At 43.5% G+C, this 20477-nt stretch overlaps 1 protein-coding gene across 5 annotated transcripts in view; it reads left to right on the top strand.

The window, feature by feature from the left end:
- The window catches only part of CRAMP1 (cramped chromatin regulator homolog 1), a 44229-nt gene that overhangs the window by 9591 nt on the left and 14161 nt on the right, over positions 1–20477 (top strand). For all 5 annotated transcript variants that reach the window (XM_080980122.1, XM_080980124.1, XM_080980120.1 and 2 more), the window contains exons 3-15: positions 2282–2475; positions 3305–3458; positions 5202–5285; positions 7511–7559; positions 8967–9052; positions 10537–10660; positions 11331–11412; positions 12004–13281; positions 15595–15769; positions 16750–16931; positions 17617–17691; positions 18421–18502; positions 19681–19785. In XM_080980122.1, coding sequence (XP_080836248.1) covers positions 2282–2475; positions 3305–3458; positions 5202–5285; positions 7511–7559; positions 8967–9052; positions 10537–10660; positions 11331–11412; positions 12004–13281; positions 15595–15769; positions 16750–16931; positions 17617–17691; positions 18421–18502; positions 19681–19785 — 2670 coding nt within the window. The remainder of the gene's footprint in view (positions 1–2281; positions 2476–3304; positions 3459–5201; positions 5286–7510; positions 7560–8966; positions 9053–10536; positions 10661–11330; positions 11413–12003; positions 13282–15594; positions 15770–16749; positions 16932–17616; positions 17692–18420; positions 18503–19680; positions 19786–20477) is intronic.

The raw sequence follows: 20477 nt of genomic DNA, 5'->3' as shown, positions 1-20477 counted from the left end.
GTTGTTGCTGATGTTCATTTGCTTTAAAGCGACCTGATCTTTATCTTCGAATTTTAAAAAGCAAGTTTGTCTCCTGGCTCTTAGATTTCAGTACCCATTGAAACTGGCATATAGTTATGACAGAAGATCTTATTTTTAACACGTCTTCCCCTGGAAACTATGGTGTTCTTGAGTTGCTTTAACTGTTGTTTGTTCAAACCTCCTCTCTACTCAGCTGAATTCTTTCATTATATTGATAGTCTCCCCTCATTGCTTTATCTCTCACTCTATCTGCCACCCTCACCTCCCCAATATCTTGCAAATTATACTTCATTAATTCAACATAAAATGACATTTCCCTCTTGGCATTCTTGCACTAAGTTAGAATGTGATACCTGTGTATTTTTAATGTGTGACTATTCTTTCCTGTGTGATATGTTCTACATTTTTCATTGTTGTTTTCAGTTTGAATGACTAAACTGAATCACTGCTGGTATATACACCAGTAGACCAACACAAATAATGATGTGGTGGTGCTGTAACAGTGATTGCACCAGATACTAATTATTTACGAGCTGGACCAGTTCTTTTTACCAGTAGGCGTTGGGCCTGGCATGGTATATATCTCGATATAGCACTTTTAAATTCCACCCCACCCCCAGTCAGTGCTGCATTATGCAACTATGTTGTATTATAAAAGTAGCGGCTCTAGGCCTAGCCACTAAGAATGTCCCCTCTAACTGATGGAAAAACCCAGTTTTATGAAAATCATGAGCCCCAGGTGAGCATGTTAACCTGTTCAGTAAATTTAGTACTCATCAAACAGGCATGATCTTTGTTGTTTGAAGAAAGATCAGTCAAGTGCAGGTCTTTGTACAGAGCTCATAGATATCACTCGTTGAGAATCTCTAGTGAGCAATTTGTGAGAAAGTTATTTCTGATGAATGTGTAGCGTAGCTACCTTGCGGAAATTTTACCTTCCCACCCACCCTCTTAGAAGCGTCGTGAGAGACCTGGCAGGAAATGCGGCAGTTTGATTCCCTGTCACATCCTCTTGTGACCAAGAAACTTCTCTGCCGAAGCTGTAATTCTGGTCCAGTGGTGGCTTCGCCTAGGATGCCACTGCATTGGGACATGTAGATGGAGACTTCTACCAGAAGTGGGCAAGTCTACTCTTTTGAGAGCCCCACTCTCCTTGGACATCACATTCAATGCATCTTGCATGCCACAGTAATGCCAAAAAGAAGTGGCATTGAGCCTACAGCCAATCTGCCATTGCATGCATTTACTTATTTTTTATTTTATTTATAAACATTGTTACCCACCCTTCATTGATCCTGATAAATTATAAATATCTCTTTCTATAAAACAGCATGCTTTTAAAAAAAAAAAAAAAACAGAGGCAGCTAAAACAGTCACCCTTTCAGACCTAAAATGAGTAAACAGGTGTTTGGCACCAAAATGACAACAATGTTGCTGACTGTCCTGCCCGTAAGAGGAGAGCATTCCACATACTGGGCTCCACCACAAAGAAGGCTCTGTGAAACTTGCTAGCACTTTCCTCCCCAACATCCATTATAGCTTTGGAAACTGAAAATTTTGATGAGAAAGTATCTTTCTGGTAGGAGGATTTGTACATGCCCAAAGGAAGGATGTATGAGAGTTCCCTCTTTAGGAAGGTCTGTTGCTTTAAGAGTACTAGAAATGGGCTTAATGCATTTCAACATCCTTATTCAGTTTTGTTATCCCAGCCCATTAACCAGCCATCACTTTTCCTGAATTCCTTCATAGTAACATTTGGAATCTACATAATTTCTTACCTTTATGAGATAGAAAATACAGGCATTTGCCCTTTATAATTATGGGGTAAATAACAAAGGTTTCCACTTCAAAATGTACCGTAATTTGTAGTGTCTTATGAGTAGATCTGGTTAGGATTGCACAGTGAGTCCTATTGAATCCCAGGTAAGTGGGGTTAGGATTGCAGCCTTAGTGAACAATTGACTTAGTCAACAATAGATGACCCTTGGCATCCCTTACAATTCTATGAAAGTTTCTTTTTTTAAAAATTTAATATAAATTTTTAACAGAATGAAACGGAACACTTAAAAATTCTGTAGTTGTAAAAATAATAATTCTTTTTTAAAAAAAGATTTATACTCTTGCTTTTCAATCATTGGTTTTTGAAACTCTCAAATTTTCATTATTTCTGCAGTGCTACGAAGTGTTGCTTGTGAATTATATGATGAACTTAGTCTCCTTTAACTGAGAATGTGTGTTGTGGTGGTCTTATTTACTACAGGTGCAGATAATGGCGGGAGTTCCTCTGGCAATTCATCAGGAATCTCTTCCAGCACCCCAGCTGGTAGCTCAAAATCTACTGCAAGAAACCTGGGCTCATCAGCGGGAGAAAAGGAAGAAGGCAAGAAGGTTAGACGTCAGTGGGAATCATGGAGCACCGAGGATAAGAATACTTTCTTTGAAGGCCTCTATGAGGTTGGTGTCCTCAAGTGATGTGTTTCGAAGATCAAAACTGGATGCTATGTTTCATTCAAAGGTTGAATACTTGAGTGCTATGTCAAAACAAGCAGAGCTCTCAATATTGCCATGGGTTCTTCTCGTGTTTGGGGTTCCAGCCCTGCCGAATTCTACTCTATTTTATTCCTCACCCTGTTTACCATATTCCCCTCCCAAAGCAGACACTTAGCATTCTGTGGCTACTTAGCATGTTCAGTTCTCATTGGGTGGGGGTATCTTCCATGAACCTAGTAGTTTTCCCTAGTCTATTGTTATCCTCTTGTGTGCTATTTTGGCTACATAAGGATTGACATCCAGGCGGTGAAATACCTTTTAGTTGTTGTTTTTTACTGAGGATAGTATAAGTAATTTCCCCCCAAGTTACTTGAAACTATTATTCTCCTTTTAAGCCAATATCCCAGTCTCTCTGTGTGCATTATACCCATGCGCCTATGGTGTTGTCTGTATCTTCAAATGCTTATTCTGGGAAAGGTCATTGGACCGTGATAGAGAAGATCCACAACATGCATTTAAAGCTCATCCAATGAACATTTAAAGCATGTGACACCCCCCCAAGCTATAATTCCTAGCATCCCTAACTGCAGATCCCAGTATATTGGACACTTTTGTAAAAATGCTTTCATAATTTGTTAGCTTCTGCAGATTGCCTATCAGAAGTGGGTGCGTCTGTAACTGTTAAATCCATACATCTGATAAACCATCTGCAACAAATGGAATAATAATTTGGATGGCTAGTTGCCCAATTTTTACATTCTGTAGAAAAGTATTGGTGTATTTGCTTTTTCAGCATGGAAAAGATTTTGAAGCAATTCAGAACAACATTGCCCTGAAGTATAAGAAGAAAAGCAAGCCAGCAAACATGGTGAAGAACAAGGAACAGGTTCGGCACTTCTACTACCGCACCTGGCACAAGATTTCCAAATACATTGACTTTGATAATGGTGAGCATACTGTTAGGTTTGGTTTTGCGGTTGGTACAAGCAGACTATACTATATTGTCCATAAACAACTTGTAGAATTGGGGAGGGTGGGGGGAACCCGCTAAGGTTATGTACCTATGCATGGTTTTCTTTTTGTTTTCTTTTTTAATTGGAAATTTTATTTACAACATAACACAACCCCCCCCACCCCCCAACACAGAAATCTACCCCCATCAGACACAAACATAACAAACAACAAGCATAATATACAACAATACAAACAACCAAATAAAAGACTTCCTTTATCCTATTCATGGTTTTCATGCTGAAGCTGAGGAGGCTTCATCCTGGTTAGTGCCTAGAGGGGAGACTAGCCGGGGATCCCATGGACATCACCTCAAGTTCCATGCTGAAAGAAAGGTGGAATATAAAAGTAATGAAATGTTTTTGAATAAATGTTTGAGCGGGGGGACTCTGCTTGGATTCAGTTTATCAAATTATTGTGTGACACATGGCATCTTCATATCCCTATAGTGGACTGGATGTTGCAGACCAGGAGTCCTACAGGCTCCACAGTCCTGCAGTGGTGGAGTAAATCGGTAAAGGCTGGGGAACCTGTAAACTCTGCTCCCATTAGCCATTTGCCAGGGATGATGGGAGTTGTAGTCCAGCAGGATCTGGAGGGCCACAGTTTTCCCTTCCCTGCATTAAAGCTGGGCAGCATGGTGCTCCTCACCCCTTTTCCAAGGGCTCCTTACTACACTTGAGGTTTTGCACTGAAGTGTTAGACTGAAATTGAGGGAGGCAGGCATGCACTATGACAGCTTTCATCAACTTGGTGCCCTCCAGATGTTTTGGATTACATCAGATCTATGCTCACATCAGACCCAAAACATCTGGAGGGCACATGCTTCACAAGGCTTCCCTAAGACCACCAACACGTTAGGGAAGTCTTCAGCTGTATGGGAAGTGCCAGCACTGTGGCAGTATGTTTCATTAAAATGACATTGCACTTCCTTTTTTTCTATAAATGCAAGGCATTTACAATAAATTAGAATATCAGAAAAAAATCAGCAAAACACACTAAAATAGCCTAGTCCTTCAACAGTCTGCACCAGGATGACTAATGGCAGACCTTGAATGAGAAGTGTATACCCTGGTCTGTGCGCTAAAACAGTGAAGGCCCTGCCGTTGTGCTATTTTGCCCTAACCTCCTTCATAGAGGCCAACTTGCATACCTTCAAAGGGCTGGATATACCCATTTTTTGAGCGCTGAATCCACCTTGAATACACAAATCATGAACTACTGGAATTTGAGGAGTGTGTGTGTGTGTGTGAGAGAGAGAGAGAGAGAGAGAGAGAGAGAGAGTTGTATGTGTATAAAATATGAATATTTTGGAGACATCGTTCCCATTAACCTGTGATTTCAAATGTGAAATCTGGTACTAGAATAGACTAGTAATTATGACAGCCCTTTTAAGTTGGTTTTTGTCCAGATCGTTAAAATACTGGAAAAGGTGATATCTGTTTGTTAGCACATTCCGTCCTAAAACGCAGCTGCAAAATACATCGGATCTTCACATTACAGCACACTTGTTGCTGTATACCAATTATACCAGTTAACCTTTGTATATATTTAGGTGTTTGTCTCAAGACCTAAGAATTCTTAGATAAGGGAGTGTTTAGTATCTGCTGGCTTAATCATTCTCTAAGTGAATAGTGTTTTTCTTTTCCCTTAACACCTGTGGTTTTCTTTCTTTGCAGTGTTTTCTCAAGGGCTGAAAAAATCCTCCCTGGAGCTCTATGGCTTAATTTGTTATGGGGAGCTAAGGAAGAAGATTGGGGGCTGTAAGTACACAACATTTTAGTGCCATGAAATTAGAAAGTGTTTGGGGTTTTTTCTGTGCTCCTTCCCAACTCTCCTCCCCGGATGTTTCTGGTGCCCTTATTTTTCATTATAGCTTTCTTCGAGTATTTTTCTGTGTGTCAATACTGCTTCAGAGGGAGATTTCTGAGCATAATCTTTTAGTTTGCTCTTTCATGCAGAGTACAAAACAGTAAAACATAAAATATACAAGGACACAAAAAGAAAATACAGAAGGAAGCTTCTGTTGTTTTCTAGGTGTAATTCACATACTGCTTGTCCCTGCATAACAGAAAGATAATGAATGACATGTATTTACGATACAGCTTCCTTCAAAATTGAAAACTGGGATGATGTCTGTCTTCAGATTTGGGATATAAAAATGAAATACCTTCTGAGTATCCCATTTTGGTTTTAGCTCTGTCAGCAACGGACTATAATTTTGTATAGGTTATACAATTTTTTGTTTTTTATTTGATTTTTCTATATACACTGGCCATACTTAACTGGTGTATCATAGAAGCTAAAATCATTGCCTTGTTTAACCTTTTAGGTAATGAAGTTTACTTTGGACAAATCAAAAGTTAAATCAGTGGTGGGAAATGTGTGGCCCTCCTGTTATTGTTGGACTCAAACTCTCCATAGGCCTCAAAGGTCGGTGCAAAGGCTCCCTGGGATTGCACTTGCAAAGGCTTGTGGGAATTGCTAGATGCTGTTTTCACTCCATTTTTGCTGTATTTGTGCTCTTCTTAGGGCCGTTTTTGCCCCTTTTCGTGCCACTTCCGGGTTTGCAGGAATGCGTGCGTGCACCGTCGCACATGCCTTGAATGCACATGAATAGGGAGTTGCTTGTATACCGTTCTCTTCCATGTACTGGCTTTCTCCACCTTCATTTTATCCTCATTGCCTAGCTGATGAGCTAGGCTAGCCTAAAAGTAGTGCCTGACCAAAGATCACCTACCGAGTTTCATTGCTGTATGGGGATTTGAACCTGGCTTTCCCCAATCCTAGTCCAACACCATAAGGACTGCACCACACAGATTTCAACACACACCCACACCCACACACACACACACCCTCTTGTGTGTTCAGAATACTGTAATAAGCTTGCATTCATCCCTTGGCCCAAGCCATCCATCTAAAGGTGTATATTCAGAGCAAAGCAATAAAAAGTGTGCATTTCTCTTACAGCAGAGAACAATCCTTACTCTAGCACACACCGTTTCTTTGGTGTCTCCTGCTCAGTGACTTTCTGAACTCCCAGTTTCTTTCTTTCATAAGTATTCACATTTTGTCAGCAGGCATTCCTGCAACAAGACTTGTAAAGGCTGCAAGCTTTCCATAATACTGTGCTGCCTTGGTAACGGATTTGGTGCACATAAGACAGTTGCTTTTGCATACTGGCTTTGTTCAGATGACATAATAAATCATGGAACATGTCTAGGTGAGCGTCAGGCTTGTGCATTCTTCTACCACCTTCCTTTGGCACGGCTACAAGGAGATCAGCTTTTTCTATCTTTTTTCATTAACCACAGATTGTCATGTCATCCCAACAACCCGCGGTTAATCTTAACCATGGTTTGTAAAGCTGGCTTCTTTAATCAAAACTATAGTTAAAAATAACGACTCTTTAAGGTTCAGTCATGACACGCAACGGGTTAATTGAAATTGGGAGCAAAAGCATCTATTCTCATTACAGCTATACTAAAGGAGGTGTTAGGAGTGCAGAAACCTAGGCTTCTTCCTGTCACAGTAAACCATGGCTCGTGTCCAAACACAGCAAGTGGAGCCAGCCTCACTGGGGAAATTATAGCATCTGTATTGGTAAATGCCTGACTCTTTATCCCATGTGATCCCCTTCTGTCTCCCTTCCAGTCTCCAACTCTTTCCTTTCATCTTTATGCATATATCAACCCACCATTTCCCCTTTCTCCTGCTAATCATTACTCCTTTCAGAACACCTTCCTCTCACTTTCAGAAGAGGAAATGCTTTTTAAAAAACGAATTCTTATTCAAAGAGTCATGGATTAATGTTTTTTCAGAGCTCTGTGGGATGATAAGAATATTATGCTTGTAGTTCTAAAAAAATATTTTACTGTTTTGATGTACATGTATGTGTGTGTATATATTCTTTAGAATAGCTTCAAACCTCTTTGTTAGATGTTAGTCAAAATGACCTGCTTGATCTGTTTTTGTTTTGCTCTTAAAGGTATGGATGACAAAAATGCAGCTAAACTCAATGAGCTTATTCAAGTTGGGTATGTTTTTTCTTTGCTTTTTAGCATTATCACGGTACAATGTCTAGCTTTTGAGGTGCATTATTATCTCAGGTTGTGAAGCTACTCGGAACATGTCCGGCCTGAAAAGCATGATGCACACAGATGTTGTTATTATTCCATCCCAGAGCTCTTAAGGCAGCAATGGGGACTCCATGGTCCTCCCAATGTTGTTTGACTCCAACCTAGCCAGAAAGATTAATGTTTGAGAATGATGGAAATTGTAGACCATCAGCATCTGGAGGACTACAAGTTCTCCACTGCTCCTCAAAGGAAATGATTTTACTACTTTAGGTGTGTTATAAAATTGCGTTATAAGAGCAGGGAGAACTGACTAGTTTTAAAGAGTTTGCTGCTGTTGCTTTGACCTTCTGAAACTACAGTTCAGAAGAAATCACTATGCTAAACTTGAGATGCTATTTTCACTTAATGAAGAACAATAAAAGCGTTACATTCTCTTGTATCCTGAAAAAAAGGTTATAAGTCCTTCAAAGGTGCCTTAACATAATTGCAGATTATAATTGCAGATTTAAATTGCAGATTGCAGATTTAAAGCACACACTTGCATATGTATACACACACTAGATAGACACATTACAAGTTATCGGGGTCTTTCTCACAGAGCAGCTGGTGATAGATGGCCTTATTGGCGAGGGCAATTCAACTGGAGCAGGAGTAGGTTCGTGGCATTGTCTGCCTGCTTCCCTCTCCTCCTGGGATCTTTCCCCAAGGGCAGTTGATGGTAGTTAGCCCAGTGGTAGTGAGGAGGCAGTCTAGCTGGAGTAGACTGGTGGTGATTTCTTTGCCTGCCCTTCTCACTCTGATACATATAGGCAATTTTTCTTGCTCAGATTGTTAATAGTGCAGCCGTTACGCTCCACAAACAGCAGGAGAAGAATAGCTCCCAAGCAACCATACTGTGCTAAGAACAAGACATCACAGTAAAAGAAAGCTCACGTGGCTGGATCTCTCCATCTGTAGTGAGTTGAATCTCCCACCCACACCCTTAGTTGGATGCAGCATGAAGTACAGCTTCTATTTCTGCTGCTCGCCATGTTGCAACATTGTTCTGCATGGCATTTGAAAGAGTACTCTCTGCAAGCGCTAATTATGTTTTCTGAAGGATCAGCACAGATGCCATATGGGTTTCACGGTGTCCCAATATGCTGAATCAGATTAGTGAACCCTGGTAATTGGTGACAAGGTGCAGAAAAATAATAGCACTGACTACAGTTCTCTGTAGGTTACTGTGGCGTTTTCTGTTGCTTCAAAACTACGGATAGTGTGATACCTCAGTAAATCTCCCAGAAACAAGTATTCAAGTCACATTCAGAGTTGCCGTGCATGCTTCTGGTGCCCTCAATTGTCCCATTCTTTTAACATTTCTAGGGCTACAACCGTACGCTACAAAGGGAGGAATCTTCGCATCAAAGCCCCAATGTGCAGGGCTCTGAAGAAACTCTGTGATCCAGATGGTATGTAAGAGGCTCTGGGAGAAAAAGAGGGTCGAAACAGATCATGAAGGGAGAGACCCAGTGTTAGAAACTGATATATGAAGGCTAGTAGCTGAATGGCAACTGAAACCTAGGTTATGGGCACAACAACGGAATGTCTAGGTCCTCCTTTCCTTCCACTCTGCAATTTTAACCAGAAATCTTAGGCACAATACTGCGTCCCAGAGCTCAGAAACTGCTCGCGCTAATGAAATTCCCTGTCGCAAAATGCACCTAGAACAATGGAGAGATCCAATTGTCTCTCCAGGTCAACTCACAAAGCAAAATGTGTATTGAACTGCCCTGAGACCTCTGAAGAAGAAGAAGAGTTTGGATTTGATATCCCGCCTTTCACTCCCTTTAAGGAGTCTCAAAGTGGCTAACATTCTCCTTTCCCTTCCTCCCCCACAACAAACACTCTGTGAGGTGAGTGGGGCTGAGAGACTTCAGAGAAGTGTGACTGGCCCAAGGTCACCCAGCAGCTGCATGTGGAGGAGTGGAGACGCGAACCCGGTTCCCCAGATTACAAGACTACCGCTCTTAACCACTACACCACACTGGCTCTCAATGGCTCTGGATAAAGTGTGGTATATAAATTCAATAAAGAATAATAATAATTGTGGCTTGAGTGGACCCATGCAGGGTTTGGTGCATGCTCTAGGGGTTGTGTGACTCCTTGAGGTGTGAGAAGGGTGTGATTCCTAGTTTCTACATACACTTATGCTTTCATAAGTGGCTTGAGAGGTGACAACAAATAAATGGGCTTTGAGCTTTGTGAGGTGGTCTTTGGTGACAATAGAATTGGTTTAGGAAAGTGACTATTAATACATCTAATAAAACTCCATTGTGTAAAACATGGTATCAATGTTTCTCGGCCTCCTTTATGTAGTCCATTTTGTTGATGATAACGACCACTCCTCCTTTGTCTGCCTTCTTAATTATGATGCCAGTATTGTTTCTGAGGCTGTGGGTGGCCTCACACTCTGTATAGCTCAGATTGTGCAGTATATTTTGCTGATAACTTCAGCTTGGGTGTGACAGCAGAAGCACCTTACATGAAAAACTAATTCAGTGTTCCAGGCATATGGAGTGGCAGCCCAAGCAGAATTCTTCTTCCTGTGGCGTTAAGAAGTATTGTTGTGTTTCAGTGAGCTCTCCACTGGCATGTTGAGAAGATGGTAGAATTGTATTGATGCACTGCTTGGGGTCATGGCAGAAATATTTCTTGAGTCATGGATGAAAGGGTCAAAGGTTTTCTCTTACTAGTTATTCAGTTTTAGTTAATATACGACTAAAAACCTTTTTATTATTATTAGTGTTTCTGTTAGAAAATCACCTCCCCACTCCTCATCCCAAGAATACTCTTACGGATAATTTCCTGTGATCTCTGGTGAGTGTCAGGTGATAGGATAGCCACCTCTTATTTGTGGGAATAATTCAGGAATTTTCACTGCTTTTTCCCTCAGGCATCAGTGATGAGGAGGATCAGAAGCCAGTGCGTCTTCCACTGAAGGTCCCTGTGGAGCTGCAGCCACGGAATAATCATGCATGGGCCCGTGTGCAGAGCCTGGCCCAGAATCCACGTCTCAGGTTTGTGTGTGTGTTGTGCATAACTAAAGCTTGAGAGCTGAATTTTGAATATCATTGGCACAACCTGTAGACTACTTTAGCCACTGCTAGCAAACAAGTGACTCCATCTCCTGGATACCTGTTACTGTTTTGTATACGGTGATTTGTTCATTAATGTGAATAGAGTCTGCCTTTGCACATCACAGCAAACCATAGAATGGTTTATGGTGAATGTGGAGATCACTTCTGCTTTGCTCCTCCCCTATCACAATACCTGGCATTGCATTGCATGTGAACCTGGGGATCATAGTTACTTTTGCTCCAGACACACCAACACTAAGAAGAAAACCTGTCTAGCCTCATCAAGGATTGTTTGGAGCAAAGCAAACCATGATCCCCAATTTGGACATTACACTAAGCCAGGAATGGTGACTTGATGTTCTCACAGTAGGAAAGGAGAAAAGTGGGGGGCATCTGTACATTCATAGTCAACCGTTAGCTGTGGTGGGAATGCAGCTGGTATTCTTTCCCCCTTGCTCCAATGAATGGGAAATTAGGGAGTACATGCCCATCCGCAGAGAGAGGGAGTCTGTGCTTTACTTAGCTTGTACTGTGACTTCTATACTACATTGTTAGTGGGACATCATTTGCTGACTCCTCTTTGTGTTTTTTGTCTTCCATGGCTTGCCAGGATGATCGTAGAGTTGCATCGTAAGGTATCTAGCCTCATTGAGTTCCTGAAACAGAAATGGGCTCTCCATGAGGTGCGCATTGTATCCTTTTTCTTGCTCAGAAATTTGTTTTGCCTTTTGATTTCGTGTTCTGGGGACAGCGCTTGACATAACTAGCCTTCAAGTTCTTGAAAGCCATTACTGTTCATTAGACCCTTACTGTATTTATGAGACAGGGTGCAGGATCCCAGGCCCTTGAGACTCTCTATTGGTAGGACTCTTCCCCAGGTCATGCCCCTCACCATCCCTGCTCCACCCTTCCTAAGCACTCTTGCCTGGCTGGAATGTATCACTGAACTGTGATAATGCTCCCTACTTACCTAGATGGTGGATGGAGAGGTGTGGGGCTGGTGTATGTGTGTTGGGGAGAAATCTCAGGGCTTTCTGTGAATAGAATGTAGACTACTGTATCACACATTTCTTGTTATGCTTGCTTTTGTCCTCTGGCCCTACCCTGCACTGACATGCAGCCCCTGGAATGTCATCCATAGGGGAATGTGCCCCTTTAGCTGAAAAAGGTTTCCTGCCTATGTTATAAAATATTTCCCACTTGGGTCTGTGGGTGTGTGGACTGTAGAGAGACTTTCTCTCCTCTTTTCAGTGTTGCTGTGTTCCTTAATGTCCTGTATTTAGCGTAAAACACTAGCAGAAAGGCAACTACAAGACTCCAGGGATTCTGAAGCAAGTGGCAGCTATTCGGAAGAGAAAGTGATGCTCCATCTCTTCCCAGGAGAGAACTGTACGCTTACACCCCTCCCTGGGGTTGCCAGGGTTGTACACTCCAAAGCTTTCTGTACAGTGCATTGGCAGGAATCCGGCCGATGCAAGCAGAATACAAAAGACTCCCTCTTGCTGCCGCCTGCCCAAATTCTAGGCATACAGAGCGGTCAGGGGACAGCCAGAGGGCAGGTAAAATACCCTCGGGGAACAGAGGGCAAGGGTGGGACCAGGGCCGAGAGCACTACAGAAGCAAGTAGAAACACTCAGTCCACATTTGAGGCAACTGCAAACGCTGAGGACTGCTCCTCAGAGGCTGGGCTTACCGAAGGAGCGTCCCTGTGTCTCAGTGTTGCACATAGTCTTGATAAGCCACTGTCTGGGCTTCAAGATCTGAGTGGGAGTCTTGAAAAGCCGGTTCCCACAACCCATTGTGCTGAGGGTAGGGAGGCACCAGCCGTTGCACTGGTGACTGGGTCATCTTCTGGCAGCACAAACTGTGACTGCGGCAGCATCCCCCCTGATTTGGAGGAGCTCTCTCTGCTTGACCCATTTCCTCGGTACATGAAATCTTGCCATGACCTTATAGTCCCAGAGAAGTGTCTTTGCACAGATAGACTGAATGGGAAAGATTTTGCCTTGGCAGGGCACTCCCCTCCCGGGAGGCTCTCGTCTGGGAGCACAGAGGCTGGCAGCCTCAGTCCCGCACAGCTGGCAAGAGGTGGGGTGGCATTGCCCAGCTGTGGCCCATCCAGAACTGAAACTCAGGCCCCCCAGTGCTGCGGACCACAAACGGAAATGTGTGCTAAGGAGCTATCGGACGTAGTAATGGAGGACTCTCAGGAGAAGCCCAGCACCTCACTGCCGCCACCGCCGCCACCACCACCTCAGGGACAATTGGTCGCAAAGTCTCTCAAGGATGACCCAAGCCGCCTTGTGCAACAGGTCAGAGAGGAGGGATGGAGCCTGCGGACCTCTGAGAGCCTTACCTTGGCTGAAGTCTACCTCATGATGGGCAAACCGAACAAGCTACAGCTAGAGTACGATTGGCTGTCTGTCTTGGGGCCGGAAACCCAGGATCCTGGGGAGCAGATGCCTGAACCTAAATCTGTTTCTCCATCAGCCACCTGTCACAAACAGAAACTCCTCAACTGCCTCTTAAAACTCATCTCCACTGAAGTTAACCCCAAACCAGTAAGTATAATTTGCATTGATGCTAAGAACCACCGTCTTCCAGTTTGCACAGTTTTTGGTCCTCAAAAAGGCACAAAGGGGTTAACTTCAGGAAGAAGGCAAGGGATAAGGGGGTCTTTGGGTACACCCTGGAGAGACCTTCCCGTTTTTTATTTCTGCCTTATAGAGAACAGCAGGGTAACTGCTGCTGTTCAGCTACTTTTTGGGAGTAGCTTATAGACATTAAGCCTCATAGCAAAAATTAAAAGTGGTTTTTAGAGTACTTTCCAATGTGGTAGTGCCCATAGTTCTGTGGAGCTCTGATTCATATGGCCTCCTGCCCCTCATCTGGTGTTCTGTTTCCTCTTTTGACTGCCTTCAGGGTGCTTTAGAGAAGGAAGAGACCACATCCACCCTTCCAACCCCACTGTATCTCTCTGCTGCCAGTCAGCTAACAGCTTGGGAAAGGGAGCCCAGCTCTGTGCCCAGCAAAGAGACTAGCAGGTCATATTCTGCAATAAAGTCCCTCAGCAAGGGGACATGTAGGGCCTGGAAGTTCCATTGCACTGTGCTGCAGCCTCCATTGGAGGGATCTCTACCATTGCCCTCCAGCAGCCATAGGGTGCTGGGAAATGTCCTCTGCACGACTATGAAAGAGAATATGAGAATGAGTGCTTTGTATTTGCTTGACACAAGACTGGAGGAGATAAAATTTTCAGAATACATAATTTTTTCTACTATAATGTTAATGGCTGCTTATGTTTTTATTGTTTCTTAGCTGCTGCTCCTCATAAACTGACAAACCCCAAGAGATGCTAAGTTGCTTATAGTGCAGCAGAATTAGCTCCATATGCAGCAGCAGCAACAACAACAACAAGGACTTTATTTGCGTAGCCAACAGGCCATAGCATCAAAGGACAAACACCGACAAAAATACATTACAAATATAGTTACCGTATAATCTTATGACCTATTAAAACCCTAGGTAGAAGCTGGATTATCATTCATCAATGACCCTCTGTCCCATGGGCGGCGGCCTTTTCTCTGGTAGATTGTTCCAGGTCAGTTAAGTAAATAGACCAGCCAAATTGAAAGATCATAAATATAAATATAACCTCGGAGGGATGGTCAGGACAGGGAGAAAGATAATAATAACCAGATGCAGATAAGTTAAAAATCTCAGTACCTAAACTTAGCAGAGATAATAAAATACTAATAATAAAACATAGGGATAATAATGATAAAATCCTAGGCGAGGAATCCGGGTGACGACACTGATGTAATTCAGATAGCAGCTCTCAGTCTCATTGCTCTCTCAAAAAATTTAGCAACCTTCTCTGTTGTCAAGCTGTTCTGGTCGGCTAGGAGTGAGAACAATTTGGTTTCACAAGAGCAGCCCGGGATGGCAGATAGGAGCGGCGTGATGGTCACGTCCCTGAGATCTTTATATAGGGAACAAGACAGGAGAACATGTGACACAGTCTCTACGTAGCCAGCTCCACAGGGGCAGAGCCGGTTCTCGTATGAAATTTTTTTATATCTACCTTCAAGAACAGCTGAGAGTAACATATTTAGTCTGGCCAATGTAAAGGCCCGTCTGAGTTTTGGAATGGTTAAGGTAGACAAATAAGGTGCCCGAAAATCAAAGTGGGAGGGGGGCAGATAAGCGTACCAAGCACGAAATTTCTTAATATAAGCCAGATTATTCTGCTGCTCAATATCCTTCATGCGCTGGTCGATAATGGTTTTTGCCTTGGGGAGACCCATTTTCAGGAGATGCTGTGCTTGGAGGCCATATGCAGCAAATTTTACAAAGAAAATTTAAATTGTAATTACTGTCTACATAAAATCTGTACTTCTAATATACCAAACGTGGTAATTTTATGGCAACCCAAATTATGCATGATACATTTTATGTTCCTAAAATAACAAAGTGGTTTTCAATTTGTAAAGAGTGTGAAAAAGAATCATTGCCTGTTTTTCTGTTTCCCCCACAATTTCTGTCTCTTCCCCCCACCAAAAAAAGAGAAAAAGATTCCCACCCTCTTGACCATGGTTTCAAAATTTCCAGAAATTTTACAGGTAGGATAAAGTGAAGAGGAGTGGTGGGTCTTTTTGATGTTGCTGGATTGTAGCTTCCATCATCCCTGACCATGGGCCATGCTGTCTCCTTGCTGATGGGAGCTGGAACCCAACAACATCTGCAAGACCACATGTTCCCCACCCCGGTTTTCATAGACACACTACCTATATCTATGGCAACGTCCTCCTCCTCCCCCCACTTTCTTCCAGCATGCAGCTGTTGGGATTAAACCATTTTCTCTTTCTTTTCAGATCCCTGAAATGAACTCTGTTGCAACATCTCCCATAAAGCCCACTCAAGAGGAGCATGCTCTGACCCCTCCTGGCAAGGTTATTGCCGTCAGCACCCGGAGTCCAGGCTGTGCACGCAATCAGCCTGCCCTTCACAAGAAAACCTTTCCCCCCAGTATCACCTCCAGTTCCTCAGGTGAGTCAGTTGTTGAGATGAACTGGTTCTGTGTAGCCCTAAGACAAAGTATTAGTTTTCAGCATTTCTACCGTTCAGGAAAGCATTGGTCTGCCATGGAGTCCTGACACATCTGTCACAGAATCTCTCTGTTTGCAGAGGACTCCAGAAATGTTCTAGGCTGCATGCTTACTTCACTCAGGGTACAGGTTTAGGTGGGCTTGGCTGTTGTCCTGCATAAACATAGAAAGCATTCTGACCCCATACCCTGTTGCTGCTCATGATAGATGAATATTGGAAAAGTTGGACAAGTTGTCTTTCAGGGAAGCTTCTCTGCTTTTACTGATCTTTTTTTGAGGAACCTTGTTAAGCTTCTGGGGATTTTTCTGCAGAAAAATTGCAGAGTAGTTGAGAATGTCTGTACTTGAAGCTGTGCTTGCTTGATTTGTTTTTCTGATGTTGATGGAGATAGAGGCTATTTTGGCCAAGGCCAGATGACCAGCCTAACAAGGCCCTAGCTTAGGACCCATGATTTTCATTATATACTGCTGCAGTCTATTTATATTTCATTTTAAAATCATCAGTTATAAAGGGCTCTTCTCAGTGACCTGGCCCATGATTTTCATAATACTGTGCTGCTTTGTTGAACAGGAAAAAAGCATAAGTGGTCCACAGGGATCCCAATAGCCCCTGTGTATCCATTGAGCTGTAGGTCTGTACTCTCAGGGAAGACAACTGATTTTATCTCAGAGATGAGGCAGGAATAATGTGGTGGGGGTTTTGCGCAGGGGGTCCCTTCCAACTCTGTAGTTCTGTGATTCCTCAGCTGTTTGTTCCATGAAACGTCATGATAAAGCTACTCAGTTTCTGATTAATTTGGCTCACCCTCCCTAACAACAAATGTGGATTGGTGGAAGCATTCTTTGCCTCCAAAGATTTCTAATTGGAAATTGCACTTGACTAATTCCCATGAATGCTTGTATTTTTATTGACCCTACCAGGTTTGAGAAATCACTCTGGACCTCTCTTGGTGGCTGGTCCTTCAGGTTCCACGAGTGCAGATGCAGATGGTGGCCTCTTTGCTGTTCCCACAACTCTCCCACCCAACAGCAGGCATGGGAAGCTTTTCTTGCAAAGTAAAGAAGCAGAGCTAACCTTCCGGCAGCGCTTGGATACAATCAGTGTAAGATTTATTTATTTATTACGGTATATGTTGAACTGTAAGGTGTGCAGATGTGATCAAGGTGCTCATAAGGAATAAATACAGCTGCCCCAAAACTTGCAGATCAAGAGAGAATTTATTCCATGCCACAAACCAAGTCACCCTGTTCTACAGCATTTAGATTTTGGAAATGCTTTATCTTCCTAATCTGTTTTAGAAGGCCCTGGAGTTAGGCTGATCTATGTTTGGTAAAAAGCTTGGTTGTAGGGACACAATGCGGGTTTCAGCCTAGAAGGTTGATGGTGCTCTCTTGCTTCATTGTTTCTTTATAAGTGGGGTTGAAATGCTCAAGTCCTCCTACATACTCCACAAGCAGAAGCATTCAGCTTTCAATGAGCTGCCTCTGGTGTGGGGAGCCACCACTGCCCTAGAGTTCTGCCCTGCCTCATGTGCAGCAACAGGGTCTGCACTGTCTGCTGCCTTTGGTTCAGGCACCTTCAGCTTGAACTTCCCTTCCCAAGATTACCTGCATAGGATGGGTGGAGAGCCATGGGGAAGCAGGTGTTCAAGAGTAAAGAGAAGGTGCATTAACACAATGTATCCCTGCCAATCTAGGCTGCACTTTTTAGGTGGCTAACAAAGCCTCAAGTCTTATGCCTGATGAGCAAAATGATGTGTGTTACAAGTTCCCTTTGTTTCTCTTCAGATGCAATCTGATTTCTTCTTGCCAAAGCCGAGGAAACTGCATAACAGACATCTGCGAAAACCACTGGTAGTACAGGTCAGAGGAAAGACTAATTGAAATATATCTCTTGCATGTCGGGTAGTTTCATCTAGTAGTTTTCATATGACCTTTTTTCTTTTCTCTCCATCCACATGGAGAGTTCCTACTATTTCCTGCTATGCAATGGTCTGCTTTTTATTGTGCAAACATTGCCAGAGACTCTCAACTAGTGCTAGCTGTTTCAGTATGTGTTTCAAATGGAACTCATGTGAATACCTGCAAGGAAATGTTGGGAAACCAGAGAAAGGCATTTCTTTATCATGTCAGATGGGTCAGTGTGAGAGACCTGCATCTTCTCAGAACTCATTGCTGGTGTTTGATTCTGACATCGTAAAGGCATGCATCTTTGACCATCCTCTAGCGCAAGAATGAGGAACCTTTTCCCACCCAAGAGCCCCATTCCCTTTTGGGCAGCCATGCACAAACTACATGCCAGTGGTGAGTGAGACCAGAGGCAAAAGTGGGCAGAGTCTAGTGTGTGATGGAAAAAATTAATGTTGGTAGCACCCCTGAAGCATCATAAATGTACCATGTGATGCTTTTCCCTGTGGTCATGTGGGAGCTATCCAGGATACCTTTCCTAGCCCCACCCCAACCTAGGAGATATAGGGAAACATGGTCTAGGATCCTAAAATGTTGCCTGCACGACCAGCATTCATGGTAAGTTGCCAGTGCTGCATTTCCTAAGTTGTTCTTTTTAAAGGCATCTTGCCTTGCCTTTTTCAGAGAACGCTGCTTCCCAGGCCATCTGGAAATTCCTCCCAGCACGTCTGTTCCTTCTCCATCTTATCAAACTCTTCTGCAACAGGTGAGCTTCAACTGTGTATATACTCCAAACAGGGTGTTTAGTTTACTCTATGAAAGACTAGTGAAATACTCTTCCACTAGTTTCAGCCCCTCCCTCCCTACCAATGAACCCTTCTACCCATGGAGTATTTTACAGCCCTTTCTGTGTTTTACCACCCCAACAGCCCTGGGAGGTAGGACACTATTTTACTTGCTTCTGCATGTGAATGCAACCTCCTCTCTGAGGAACCTGGAATAGCAAGCACACTTGCAGGGAAGTAAGCCCCATGGAAATCTGTGGATCCTGTTTCTCAGCAAATTCTTCACCATTAACACCCCCTGTGAAGTGTGTAAAGATTAGAGGTTCACAAGACTTGAATATTTTGAGGGCGTAAGCTTGTGTTCCTCCTATTTCTTGCCTATAGTTCCACTTAAGTTCACAGAGTTCTTCCTCTCATGCAGAAGGACAATATTGTCAGTAAAAACATTGAAATGGAAGCTGGATTTGCTTTGACAGTAGACATGACACTTTGTTGTGGACTCTCCTTCGCTGGAGGTTTTTAAGCAGAAGTTGGATGGCGACTTGCCATGGATGCTTCAGTTGAGATTCCTGCATTGCAGGGCGTTGGACTTGATGACTCTCGGGATATCTTCCAATACTACAATTCTATGATTATTGTAGGTGCCATTTGCAGTAAATGGTCCTGTCTTCTGTATGTCCCACTGGGGAGAGAATGAGAACTGGCCATAAGGAGGGGCGTACAGTGGTGCCCCGCAAGACGAATGCCTCGCAAGACGGAAAACCCGCTAGACGAAAGGGTTTTCCGTTTTTGAGTTGCTTCGCAGGACGAATTTCCCTATGGGCTTGCTTCGCAAGACGAAAATGTCTTGCAAGTCTTGAGATTTTTTTTTCGCTTTCCCCCCCCCCTTTATCTAATCTGCTAAGCCTTTAATAGCCTTTAATAGCCTTTTAGCAGCTAATCCGCTAAGCCTTTAAGCCTTTAATAGCCGCTAAACCGCTAATAGCGCTAATCCGTTAAGCCGCTAATAGGGTTGCTTCGCAAGAGGAAAAAACTGCTAGACGAAGACTCTCGCGGAACGGATTAATTTCGTCTTGCGAGGCACCACTGTAGCTCTTTGGCTGTCTTATGACAATGTTTCCCACCTTTAAAAAAATTAATGCTTTTACTTCGTTTTTAGGAAGAGGATCTTTTCGGCCGATCCAGTCTTCACTTACAAAAGCAGCTGTGTCCCGTCCCATTGTTCCCAAGGTCCTTCCAGCTCAAGCCACCAACCATCTGTCCAGTAGGTTTCTCCTTGGAAGGCGGTGGTTCGGGGAGGGCAGGTTTAGCAGGAATGTTATGGTAGCTATAATGACAGAAGCGACTACTCTTAATCATTTTACAGCCATGAATTTTGTCTTCTCTCCCCTTCTCTGATTTCCTGTTGCACTCAATAAGTACAAGTTTAGATTTTCAACTAGAACGTAGATGTTTTCATCTAGCAGAAGCAGGAGTGCCTTGCCCTGAGAGGCTGAGCCGCAACAATAGCCTTCTAGCAGTCAGGTCACTGGGTTGTATCTAGTACTAGTTCTCCTTGGATTAGACCCATTGAAAATAATGGAAATGGCTAACTTGGGTCCATTAATTTCCATAGGTCTACTCTGAGTTAAGGGACGCGGGTGGCGCTGTGGGTTAAAGCCTCAGCACCTAGGACTTGCCGATCGAAAGGTCAGCGGTTCGAATCCCCACAGCGGGGTGCGCTCCCGTCGCTCGGTCCCAGCGCCTGTCAACCTAGCAGTTTGAAAGCACCCTCGGGTGCAAGTAGATAAATAGGGACCGCTTACTAGCGGGAAGGTAAACGGCGTTCCGTGTGCTGTGCTGGCTCGCCAGATGCAGCTTGTCACGCTGGCCACGTGACCCGGAAGTGTCTGCGGACAGCACTGGCTCCCGGCCTCTAGAGTGAGATGAGCGCACAGCCCTAGAGTCTGTCAAGAC

The sequence above is a fragment of the Podarcis pityusensis genome (assembly GCF_964106645.2).
Source record: "Podarcis pityusensis genome assembly, chromosome: 14".
Taxonomy (NCBI): domain Eukaryota; kingdom Metazoa; phylum Chordata; class Lepidosauria; order Squamata; family Lacertidae; genus Podarcis; species Podarcis pityusensis.
The sequence above is the reverse complement of the archived record's forward strand: the minus strand, read 5'-3'. Positions and strand labels throughout refer to the sequence as shown.